Here is a 12,765-nt window from a genome sequence, read left to right on the forward strand (position 1 = left end):
ATCCACAGAGACTAGCCTTTGCCAGTCATCCCAGTAGATGTTGATATAGAATAGAACAAAACTGGAGGAGGGTAAGAACATTAAGACCACATCAAAGATGTCTTATCCCGTTATAAGATCTGGTTAAAATAATAAGATCCTGGTCCTGGTGCTGACACTATGGTGGGTCTTAGAGAGGGTTGCAATGGGAAGAGAATATCAGTTGCTCAGGCCCTCTCCTCACAAAAAGTAGGGCTGAGTGTACTACACAATACTGACTGTACAGGAGGGATATCAGTTATCAGCTGTTCTAGTTCCCACCCCACAAAACAGGACTGAGTACATTATACAATACTGACCATACACGGGGGGGGGGGGGGGGGGAGGGGGATAGTTGTTGTTCTGGCTCTCACCCCCACAAATATAGGGCTGAATACATTATAATGACCTACATGGGGGGTATCAGTTGTTCTAGCTTCCAACCTCACGAAATAGGGCTGAGCTCATTTTGTAACACTGACAGTAACTGCATATATGTGAAATGCTCCTCCAGAAATGTACTGCTCCCCATCAGACATGGATTCTGTGCGTCCTTCCCTGATACTGCATGATTTCTTTTACGAGTATTACCTAGAATAGACAAAACTCATAGAAACAGTAAACAATAGTGGCTGCCAGGGGTTAGAGAAGAGACTATGGGGTGGGGAAAGGCAGGCTTGGTGAATAATTTACTAACGGAGGGCAGTGAAAGTGATGCTGTGTGCCTTCTCAGATTACAGCATAAATGGATATGGGTTCTGTCTGACTCTGCTCAGAACCCGCTGCTAAGCTGTGAGGAAATCCCGATACACAGGGATGGCACAAGCGGGAGTTCCAAGGCTGAGTTGAGCCAGCATCAGCAACCAAGCATGAGAGTACAGAATACGAGTCTCAGGCACTATTTTAGGGCTAACATGCAACAGCTGCTTAGCTGATCCCAGAGAAAGACTAGAACAGAAGCAGTGAGCAATGCTGTCGTTTCCTCAACTCAAGGAACTTGTTCCATAGCTAGTTAAGTAGACCATATTTTTAAAATATATTTTTCTATTTTTTTAAAAAAATTATTAGAATTATTCAATTTATTTTACATGTGTTTTATCAGCATGTATGTATATGTACCATGTGCATGCTTGCTACCCATACAGAGCAGAAGAGGGCATCAGGTCCCCTGCAACTGGAGTTAGGGATAGTCGTGAGCCACCATGTGGGTGCTGGGAATTGAACCCAAAGCACAACAGGTGCTCTTAACTAAGCCTCCAATACATTTTTCATTACATTTATTTATTTGTATGTGCATGCATGTGCACAGGCTCAGCACATGTATATAGGTCAGAGGACAACTTACTAGAGTTGGTCTGTCCTTCCATGTGGTTCCCTTGGACTGAACTCAGGTCATCAAGCTTGGCAGCAGGTACTTTACCTGCTCCAAAACAGTATTGTTTTAAATTCATGGATCTAAGCATATTTGATAGGTTTAAATCAGTTGCAATCGCCATGTGTTTTACAGCTCACATTATTCTGTCTTTGACTCCCTAAGTTTGAAGTGTCTGTCTAACTCTGCCTCTCTGACCACCTGCAAATACTCGCTGGCAGGTTTTATTTCTGTGTCTGGTAAAGCTCACTAAGCATTCATCATTTGAACCATTGAGTGGTATTCGGTATATTAATAAGGCTGAATAATAACCATCAACACTACGAAGTTCTAGAAATCACAGAAGGCTTTCACCAACCCAAAGGGAAGCCTAGGCTCTAATAAGCTGGCACACAGACCCCTCCTGCCACTCTCCCCTCTTCCCTAGCCCTTGGCAGCTACTACCTGCTTTTTGTTTCTATGTATGTCTACTCTGGATAATCCCTAGGAAAAAAAAAAACATACAATATACTGCCTTCTGTTCCAGGCTTTCCAAATTGTTTTCCAAAGTAGCTACACATTTATATTTCCATCAGCAATGTTTGAGGGTTCCAATTCATGTTCTCACCAACATTTCGTTATTGTACTCAAACCTGTTAAAATCATAGGAATGGGTACCTCATTTAGCTTTGATGTGAAGTTCTCAAGATCAATGATGCTGAGCAACTTTCCATCGTTTCATATACTGGCTTTGCAGTTTTTTGTTGTTGTTGCTTTGTTTGTTTCTGAGACAGGGTTTCTCTGTGTACCCCTCCCTGGCAGTCCTGGAATTGACTCTATAGACCAGGCTGGCTTGAATTCTAGAGATCAGTCTGCCTCTGCCTCCCAAGTTCTGGGAATAAAGTTCTGTGCCACCACATAGTTTCTGAGTTAGCTTCTTGTTAAGCTGTAGGAGTTCTTCGCATTTTCTAAACACCAGAACCTTACCACATATTTGAAATAGCCCCTCATTCTTTCACTCTTGAGTATCCTAATCTCAGTGCTTTTTCTATTGCTATAATGAGATACCATGATTAAGACAACTAACTAAATAAGAAAGTTTATTTAGGGTTTACAGGTCCAGAGATAAGTCCATGACCACCATGGTGCGGAGCATGGCAGTAAACAGGCAGGTATGGTGCACCTTCTCCAAGAAAGCTACACTTCCTAGTCCTTCTCAAACAGTACCACTAAACGAGGACCAAGCATTCAAATATGCCCGGAGGGGGGAGCATTCTCATTTAAACCATTGCAGCTTTGATACAATTTTTTTAAAATTTGATTTGATGGAAAATCCTTCTCTTTCTCTTTTTTTTTTTTTTTTTTTTTTGAATTCAATGCCTTTAGTTTTATTTGATGATGTACAGACAAGATTAACACACCAAGCAACTCCAGGAACTTTTACTCATGCTGAGAAGCAAGACTTAGCCCTCTCTCTGGGGCCTCGCCTCAGCACAGTAGCCCTGTTCTTTAGAGCTACAGGACACTAATACCTGTGCAGCCGCCTGCCCCAGCTGAAATGGAAGCCTTGTGTTGTCCCAGTTGGGGACAGAACTTTAAAAACACATCTCAGAAGATGCCACCATGCCTGGTTCTGGGCGAGTCCTTGTCAAACCACGTACAGACAACACTAGCCCTCACCCTCACATGGGGCAGAGTGTCTTTACTTTTCAGAGTTGCAAATCTTAAATTAACAATACAAGGACTCCATCAGAACACCAAACACCCCCTAGATGGAGACTAAATTCGAGCAAACATAAACCTGGATACGATTATTAGAATCCTAAGGATAGGCAGTGGGAAGTCACCCTACACCTCTATTCTAGCACAGCTCAGGACTCCCTGCGAGGGGGTAGGAAGGAAGGAGGAGAAACAGCATGCTTTGTACAACTCGACAATACTGTGGGGGTCCCCAGGACCGCTGGCCTCCACGGCGCCTCTATTTCCCAGAGAGCTGCTCATACAGCTTGGGCACGTAGTAGTCCCACTCTGCCTGGTAACATGTGCCCGCCACCGGGGCTCCCAGGTGATACTTCTTGCGGAAGGCCGCCACCTTGAACTTGCCGCGATGATCTCCTGACCTGTTGCTGAGGATGGGTTAGTCACAGTTCAGTGGCTTGTCCTGTTCGTACACCAGCCAGACGTAGCGGTGGAGGCCTGTGCCACTGGGAGGCCCAGAGCCCACGTAATCAGAGAGGACCTTGCCGCTGCTGATGTCACTGCCCTTCATGTTGACCACCAGAAAATGGTGCCACTCCCTGAATTTGGGGTCCTTCCTGCTGGGAGCATCCGGGTCGGTGAGGACCAGGGTGTAGAGTTTCCCTGGGTCAGGGCCATCCCACGAAATGCTGCTGGGCCTATTCTGAACCTGGGTGGGCGTCAGCACTTTGCCCAGCTCGTCCACCTCCACCCCGGCGTAGGCGACCCGCAGTGCGTGCTGAGGGCGCTCGTCCACCTCCTGCAGGCTCAGCAGCCCGGACCACTGGCTGATGTCGGCGGGCATGGCGACCTCTCTTGTTTTTTTTTAGACAAAGTTTCTTTGGAGCCTGTCCTGGAATTCGCTCTGTAGACTAGCTTGGCCTAAAACTCACAGAGATCAGCCTGCCTCTGCCTCACGAGTGCTGGGCTGGGATTAAAGGTATGCACCACCACCACCCGGCCTCTTGTTTTTCTTTTTTTCTTGAAACAGGGTCTCCTATATACCAGGTTGGTCTCAAACTGCCCATGTAGCCTAGGATGACCCAGACTTTTGTTTGTTCTCATTTGCTTTCTATTGCTGTGATGAAACACCACGGCCAGCCGGGTATTGGTGGCACATGCCTTTAATCCCAGCACCGAGGAAGCAGAGGCAGAGGCAGATGGATCTCTGAGTTTGAGGCCAGTCTAGTCTACAGAGCAAATTCCAGGACAGTCAGGGCTGTTACACAGAGAAACCCTTTCTTGAAGGAAAAAACAAAAAATTGCCATGACCAAAAGCAATTTAGAAAAGAAAGGTTTTATTTGGCTTTCACATACCCATCACAGTCATAGTCAATCACTGAGGACACGAACTCAAGCAGCAGCAGAGGCAAGAATCATAAAGAATGCTACTTATTGCTTGGCTCCCCATGGTTTACTCAACTTGCTTTCTTCTATCACCTAGGATTACCTGCCCAAGGGTAGAACTGCCCACAATGTACTGGGCCCTCCCACATCAATCATTAATCAAGAAAATGCTTCAGAAGACAATCTGAGAGGCAATTACTCAATTACTCTCCCCAAATATATATAGGTGTGTGTCAACCAGTATACTGTTGTTGTTTGGGATTTGTATGTATACACATACAAACACATGTTCATATATGTATACATGTGTGTTGCTCAGATACATGAGACCAGAGGGAATGGTCAGATGTATTTCTCAATAGTTACCCACTTTAATTTTTGAGACAGAGCCTCTCATCGAATCTGGAGCTAGACTGGCTGTCAGTGAGCTCAAGAAATCTCCCTCCTCTTCCTCAGCTATGGGGTTGCATTCCTCCTCATGTGTGTGCTGGGAACTTGAACTCAGATCCTCATGCTGGTGTACAAGCACTTTACCAGCTGAGTTATTTTCCCAGCTCAATCTTGAACTCTGGATCTTCCTGCCTCTGCCTCCCTGGCGCTAGGGCCTATAGGTATGCACCACAACACCTAGCTTCGGAGATACTTTTTGTTGCTTATGTATTTGGCATCAAACCTGCCTAAATCGCTGTCAAGTATAATGGTTGCCTCTAATTTGCTCTCCCAAACAGTGTCTTTATTTTATAAAACCCAAACCTTCTATTTTGGCACACAAAATATTGACTACTTCTAAATTTTAGGATTCATTTTATTAATGGCCTATGATGTAGAAAGAATTTGTCTTGACACATAACCCTGCAATCAGTGTCATAAAGTTAGCACCAATGCTTCTACCTACAAAAACATGCTTCAACAAACAAAAGTCAGGAAAAATATATAATTCCTCAGCTTTACCAACCAACCACGAGAATACATAAAGAAACCAGCATACAGTGGAACAGCCCGAAAGCAGACAGGCACTACAGAAAAGTCCCCTGTGAATCCTATGCCAGGGTTCTAGATTCCACAATAAAGTTTGCTGGCTGATGAACTTAACACTACCAATGACCACTTGTACATTTGAAATACAAATTTACATGCAACAACTTAAATTTTCCTACAACTAAAATACCTTATAAGAGCCAGGAGTGGTGGTACACAACTATAATCCCAGCACTTCAGAGGTAGAGGCAGGGGACACTGGTAGTGCATGCCTTTAATTTTAGCACTTGGGAGGCAGAGGCAAGCAGATCTTTGTGAGTTCAAGGCCAGCCTGGTCTACAGAGCTAGTTCTAGAACAGTCAAGGTTATCTAAAGAAACCCTGACTTGAAGAACAAAATGAATGAATGAATGAATGAATGAATGAATGAATGAATAAATAAATAAATAAATAAATAAATAATTGAGGAGGTAGAAAGGGGGGAGATGACAATCATGTCATCAGGTATACTCCTATTATCCTAGAAAGAAGACAATCACAAGTTCAAAGCCAGCCTAGATTACAAAGCAAATACCAGCCTGGACAGAACTACCAGGTGAAAGCCTGTCCTTAAAAATAAATAAATAGACAGACAGACAGACAGACAGACAAATGGAATTCTTTACGCTGGGCAGTAAAGGTGATCCACACCTTCAATCCCAGCACTCAGGAGGCAGAGGCAGGCAGAACTCTCGAGTTTGACGCCAGCCTGGTCTACAGAGCAAGTTTTAGGACAGTCAGGACTACACAGAGAAACCGTCTCAAAACAAAACAAACAAACAACAAAAAAGAGTATCATCCCACAAAAACAAACTACTTTGGGAAAAATATTCTGTATCTTAGACAGAAAGAGGTACTTTTTGGTTATGGGAATTATGGAAATGCTAGGTACTATTTAGTATAACCAAAACTAAAATCTGATCCTTTAGTATTCCCTGCACATGTATGAATACCTTTTACATTATTTCTCACTCAAGGGCACTACATTGTGTAAGATGTGTTTACAGAAATGGTTTAGAAGCCTCTGGCCTCAACAGGCTTCACTTTTTTTTTTTAACGTATTTTTAAAATAATTTTCTTTTTTAGTAAAGTATTTTAGGTCTTTTGATCTTTCACAAGTGTGTTTTTCTTTTATTCTTTTTATCCTTGTACTGTATCACCAGGCCCAACATTTTTGAGGTGACCTTAGGTACAGAGATAGGAAAAGGAAGAGTAATCAATAGGCTGAAGTATGAACAGGAGCGAAGAGCGGGCTGCACAGATCGACTGAGCGACTTCCCAGCATCTGTGGTTGACAGTCTGCATCACTAACAGACAAATTCAGCCTTGGTCCTAGTTAAACAAACTGGCCTGGTTCACCATCAAAACAGTACTCTTTCTTTTTTCCTTTAAAGATTTATTTATTTATTAATGTGTAGCCCAGGCTGGCCTCAAACTCATGATCCTCATGCCTCTGTCTCCTTCAGCAAATCCTACCGGTGTACGCCAGCACAACCAGCAGCTAAAGATTTATTTTTATTTTACATGTATGGATGTTTTACCTGAGTGTATGTATATGTGTGCCCTGTGTATGTGCAGTGATCTCAGAAGCCAGAAGTCAGGCTAGGTGCTGACACCTCTACAGTGGCTGAGAACCTGAGAGCAGACAGGTTATGGGCCTAGGGGAAAACCCACAGTTACTCTGCTGAGGGAACAGAGAATACAATAACTCCTAAGGACAATGCTCGACCCGTAAACCAGAGCATCACTCAGCCCTCATCAAAGACTCTTCTTGTCACTGACAGTAAGTAACAAAGAGGTCCACAATTGGACAATGTGCACAGAGACTTTGGAGTACTCAGCCCTACAGATCATCTGCATCAAACCCCCCTCTCAAGGCTCAGAGTTCTGTGCAGAAGCAGAAAGATTCTAAGAGCCAGAGGTGGTGGATGACTCCAAGGAAACAGCCTCTTCAAAACACAAGACTGATATCTATGAACGTTCACACAGACACTATGACAGCACCCACAAGACCTGCACAGGTTCAAACCAGTCAAAGTCTCACCCCCAAAGGAGAAGCTATTTATAAGTGATAGCTGCTGGGAAAGGAAAAATTCCATCTCCAATGGAGCGCCACTGGGTATATATATCAACCACACTCTAAGGCAGCCCCAAGCCCAGGAGTAGTTGACTAACACAAAATTAAGCACATGTTTTGTGTGTGTGCTTTCTTTTTTCTTGCTTTTTTTTGCTTCTACTTTTCTTTTTTAAAGTTTGTCCTTTTCTGTTTATTTTTTGTTTTCCCTACTTTTTGTTTTGTTGATAGAAAGAATATGAACTTGGATAGAGAAGGACTAGGGGAGAAGGGAGAATCTGATCAAAATAGATTGTATGAAAAAGCATTTTAAATAAAAACTTTTTAAGTAACAAAACACTGTAAAAGTATTATATTTATAAGGACAAGCTGAATTAGGACATTTAAATTTCTTTATTTTTATTTATGTGTGCGGATGCTTTGCCAGCATGTGTCTCTCTATACACCATGTGTGTGCAGAGGCATGTTGCATGCGAGGCCACAAGAGAGCATCAGATCCAGAGGAACTTGAGGTTACATTTGCAGGCCACATGGATCTTGGGAATGGAACCCAGGTCCTCTGGAAGAATAGGCAGTCGCTCTTAACCACTGAGTATCTCTCCAGCCCCTCCCCTCTTCTTTTAAAGTATAAGCAAAGAAAGCTTATGACATTAATTCTCGATATTCTGGCCTAGATCAAACAGGATGACATGAGCAAATGACTACTTCCAAGTATGAGGCGTGGGGGAGGTGTAGCCCAGACTCAAAGCTCAGGTCCTCTAGATCTAATGATCACCTCTAAAAGACTGAACCTTGTGTTACAGTAAAAGAACTAGGGGAAAAAACACTGAGGAAGAACTTAAAAACACATTTCTAAAAAAAAGAGAACGATATTTAAAAAAAATACACGTAAAAATTCAAGGATTTTGAAGTGAGACTAAGAATGAAAAAGGTGATGGGTGAGTGTGTGTGTGTGTGTGTGCGCGCGCACACACGTGTGTATTTGACTAAGATTAATATTTAAAGTGGTGAACTTTTTACTAAAGTAGACTGCCCTCTATAACATGGGTGAGTTTCAGGCAAACAGCTGAAGGCCTCCTAGAATAAAAAACAAGAACTTCCCCAGCACAGGGCCTTTGGGCTGGAGCTGTGCCAGCTGCTCTCCCAAGTTTCCATATGGCTGGCCTGCAGACTGCAACCGCACCTGGCTCCCCCAGTCTCTGCTCTGCCAGCCCACACTGCAGTCTCGATTTACCAACTCCCATAACTATGTGAACTCAGCCCTTATAAATCAGTCATTCTATAGACACACACACACACACATTTTCTCTGGAGAACCCTAACTTAATACACCACCAGAGGCCCTAAAGCCTAAGGGTGGGTTTCAAATTCAGGGCACTTGTTGAGAGTAAGAAAGAAAAAAACCATAGCTCACTCAAGCATGTCACATTTACTGAGCATCTAGTAGAAGCTGTCACTACTGGAAATACAGCATCGAACAAGATAGGCACAGGCTAGTTGTGAAGTTTAACAACTTTTATGGGGCAGGATCTTCCTATAGGTAGACCAGGCTGACCTGAGATTTAACTAGAGACCTAGCTGGACCCCTCTGCCGGCAGGGGATTGCAGGCATGTAACACCACACTTAACTTGCAACTTACACTTTAAATGTAGGAAACATATAGGAAACACACATGTCAGGTAATGCTGACATACAAATGCTCAGGTGCAAAGTGAGTGATGTACAGAAGAGTGGTCCCACGTCCAATTTAGAAAGGAAAGGCAGCTCCAAAGGGAAGGCAGATTTATTAAGAAAGCATAAAGGGGGTGAGTCAAGCAAAGACCTGTGAAGACTTCAAAGCAAAAACAAAATAAAACAAAAAACAACAACAACAACAACAACAAAAAAACACCCAGTGATGTGTCTGCTGGAGGTGCTCCTGTAAAAGACAGTGATGGACAGGATATAAAACCAGGTGTGAGAAGAGCCTAGACTTTACTCTGAACATGATGGGATGGCAATCGATGGGGGTGTTGTTACAAACTGATAAATACCAATAAAAAACTAACACGGCTCTCATTTCCCTATGCAAGAAACTGATGGACAGGGAGAGAATGAAACATAAAAAACAAAACTGTTTGCAGGGCGGTGGTGCCGCACGTCTTTAACCCAGCACTCGGGAGGCAAAGGCAAGTGAATTTGTCTGAGTTCGAGGCCAGCCTGGTCTACAGAGCGAGTTCCATCTGGAGCAGCCAGGGCTAAACTGGGAAACTCTGTCACGATCAAAAAGAAGACCGCTTAACTCCTATCATTTCTAGAGGCCCGGTCTAGGGATTTTATGCAATTACTGCTCGGCTTTGCACTGTTTCTCACAACCTTTCGTCAAAGTATTAATTTTCTGGAAATCCTGAGCAATGGAAACAAGATTTTTATTTTCAACAGTAGAAAGTTATATTAATAGTTATGAATTTTTTTAAATAAAAGCAAAACAGAGTGCCTAGGATACCTGAATGTCAGACACGGTTCTAAGTGCTTAGAGACACTGATCCCCAAACTAATCTTAGAAATGAACACAAGGTCACGACTCCTGTCCTTCCTCAAGCACTAGAAGTTTAAGATCCAGAAACGAAAAAATATCTTTCTTTTTATTGTAGACTGTGAATAGCTCAAAGGTGCTCTAGACTACGAAAACAAAAGCAACCCACCCAGACCAAATGCAACCTTGACCCCTAAAACGCAGCCTCTCCTCCAGTCCAGGAACCTACTTATTAAAGATGCAACAAGCCCTCAGAAGCAATCCCTGCTGGGAATTGTAGTTCTCCCGCCCCGACCTTCACGATTGGAAACCTATCACGTGCCCAACCGGCGGCCCAGACACCGGCGGCCAGGATTGGTCCCAGACTGAAGCAACGAAGTACTGATTGGATACCAGGCCACGCCTCGGCAGCACACACCCGCCTCCCCGCGAGCGCTCCACACCCCAGCCCGCTTCTTCAGCAATAAGCCTATAGTCATTCCAATCGAGTGCCGCCCCAATGGGCTGCCTCAGTTTCCCGCTCTGACACCCTCGGCGCGCCTCTGCCCAGGGGCTGCGCATCATGGACGCCTCTCCCGTCGTCCGTTGGCAGTCTGCAGTCAGTGTGACCACGCGCCCCCTCGGGGGGACCCCACGCTCACCTGGGCCGCGACGGTCACGCCGGATAACTGACAGGCCCGCAGCATCTCTGCCAAAGTGACGGCGCTGCTGGTGGACGCGGGAACGACCGCGGCGGCGCGAGAGGAGGGCGTGCGTGCTAGTGAGCGCGCCCGCGTCCGTACACCCTGTCTGTGCCCTGCGCACCGGAAGGGCCCCCGACGCCACTGCGCACGCGCCTGCTCCTACCCTGGGCCAGACCAGGCGGCTCCCTGAGGGTGGGCCTCACCCCGGCTGCGAAAAGGGGAGCCCGCGGTGATTGGCGAGTCGGAGGCGGAAGGGCGGGTTCTCCTTCCGGGTTGCGCTCAGGCGCTAACTCGCCTGAGTACTCGGGTTACTAGGTGAACTGGCGGGAGAGTGAGCTGTGAAGTTCGACTATCCGCGAGGCGGACGACTATGACTCTTAGAATTAAGTCAAAGGGGGCTTGGGTCGGGGATCGAACTCGCGTCGTCAGGACTGGGAGCAATGTGTGTTTCCTGTGTCTCTCTGAATAGTAGAGGACGGATAGGAACCCAGAGTCTAAGTTCGGGTTTTTATTTAAATCACACTGTCACCTTTATTTCGCAAAAATGATTTTGGTCGTAGTCTTTGGGGTGCGTTGGAAGGCTATTCCAAGCACGCTGAGTCTGGAGTCATCATACAGTATGTTAAACATTGACTATTGTTAATACTCAGTGTAAACTCCAACATGATTGTATATGTGGTTATCTTACCGTAGTATCATAAAAAATAATTTTAGCCGGGCGGTGGTGTCGCACGCCTTTAATCCCAGCACTCAATAAGCAGGGGGAGGCGGATCTCTGTGAGTTTGGGGACAGGCACCAAAGCTACAGAGAAACCCTGTCTCAAAAACAAAACAAAATAATAACAATAATAAATAATAACTTTAAAAATCTGTTTGAGGTCGGGCGTAGTGTCACACAATCGGAGTTCCAGGCAGGAGAAGCCAGCCTGGTCTACATACCTACAGGAAAGTCATAGCTATATAGTGAGATCTTATCTTGGAAACAACCCACAAACCTATTTGCAAAATTCTTTCAAGTCATAAGTAGATGATTTGTTCCAACATGGTTCTTTTATTCTTATTTGTAAAATAGAGAAATGAGTCCAGGGTGGTGATCCACACCTGAACTGCCAGCACTTGGGAAGTTGATACAGAACTGGGTAACAATGAGACTCAGACAAAAGCAGGAATGGATTTGAAATTGATGTAAAATGTTCTTATGTTTTATATTATCTAAAATGTAATCTATTTGTCCTTCTTGGTCATATCATCGATTAACAGCCTCTGAGTAGTCTTCCCATTTTCTTAGTAAACGTAGCAGTCCAGCTCCATTCCTGTTACCTGCTGCTGTACCAGTAGGTGCCAGTGTGATAACTCCTGACCCTGGTCGCTTTACACCAATGAACACTTTTTACTACAGACCTTTTACTTCAGACAGTCTCCTTGAAGGTAAGATCTAGTTCTTAGGGCTGGAGAGACGGTCCAGTGTCTGAGAGCTCCTGCTACTCTTGCAGAGAACCCGTTCAGTTCCCAGCCCCAATATCAGGAATCTCAGAGCCGCCTGTCACTGCCAGAGAATCCAACACCTCTGCCCTCCAGGCACAGGTGTATACACATGATTAAACTAATAAAGATCAATCTTAAAAGTGATCTAAGTTTTCATTTAACCATGTCCTTAATCCTTCCTTTCTTGGGGAGATGATGCATTCAGTAAAGGGCCTGCTCTGCAAACGTGAGGGCCTCAGTTTGGATCCCCAGAACCCAGGGAAAAGCCGTCATCTGCAGACATCTGCACTCTTGCCGTGTGTGCATGCACAGATTCACACATGATTTAAAAAAGAATACCTTTTTGGTTTAAAAAGCTGTGGGCGTGTGTGTGTGTGTGTGTGTGAGAGAGAGAGAGAGACAGACAGACAGACAAAGAGAAGAGATGGCTTACCGATTAAAAGTACCTGTTGCTCTTACAGGGCTTCTGAGTTTGGTTTCCAGCACCCACATCAGGCACCCCACAATCTCTTGTAACTCCAGTTCCAGGAGATCCTGG

The 12,765-nt window shown here is 44.7% G+C and overlaps 1 protein-coding gene and 1 pseudogene across 11 annotated transcripts in view; both read right to left on the reverse strand.

The window, feature by feature from the left end:
- Immt (inner membrane mitochondrial protein) overlaps positions 1 to 10,888 on the reverse strand; it is a 41,444-nt gene extending 30,556 nt beyond the window's left edge. For 7 of the 11 annotated variants that reach the window (XM_057763922.1, XM_057763914.1, XM_057763907.1 and 4 more), the window contains exon 1: positions 10,701 to 10,884. In XM_057763922.1, coding sequence (XP_057619905.1) covers positions 10,701 to 10,745 — 45 coding nt within the window. In that variant the 5' untranslated portion in view covers positions 10,746 to 10,884. Of the gene's footprint in view, positions 1 to 10,700 lie in introns of all 11 variants that reach the window. The other 4 variants (XM_057763872.1, XM_057763856.1, XM_057763849.1 and 1 more) reach the window with 2 other exon arrangements.
- LOC130870954 (phosphatidylethanolamine-binding protein 1-like) lies at positions 2,776 to 3,911 on the reverse strand (annotated as a pseudogene).
- Positions 10,889 to 12,765: the final 1,877 nt, after the last annotated feature.

The sequence above is a fragment of the Chionomys nivalis genome, chromosome 1 (genome assembly GCF_950005125.1).
Source record: "Chionomys nivalis chromosome 1, mChiNiv1.1, whole genome shotgun sequence".
NCBI classification, from domain to species: domain Eukaryota; kingdom Metazoa; phylum Chordata; class Mammalia; order Rodentia; family Cricetidae; genus Chionomys; species Chionomys nivalis.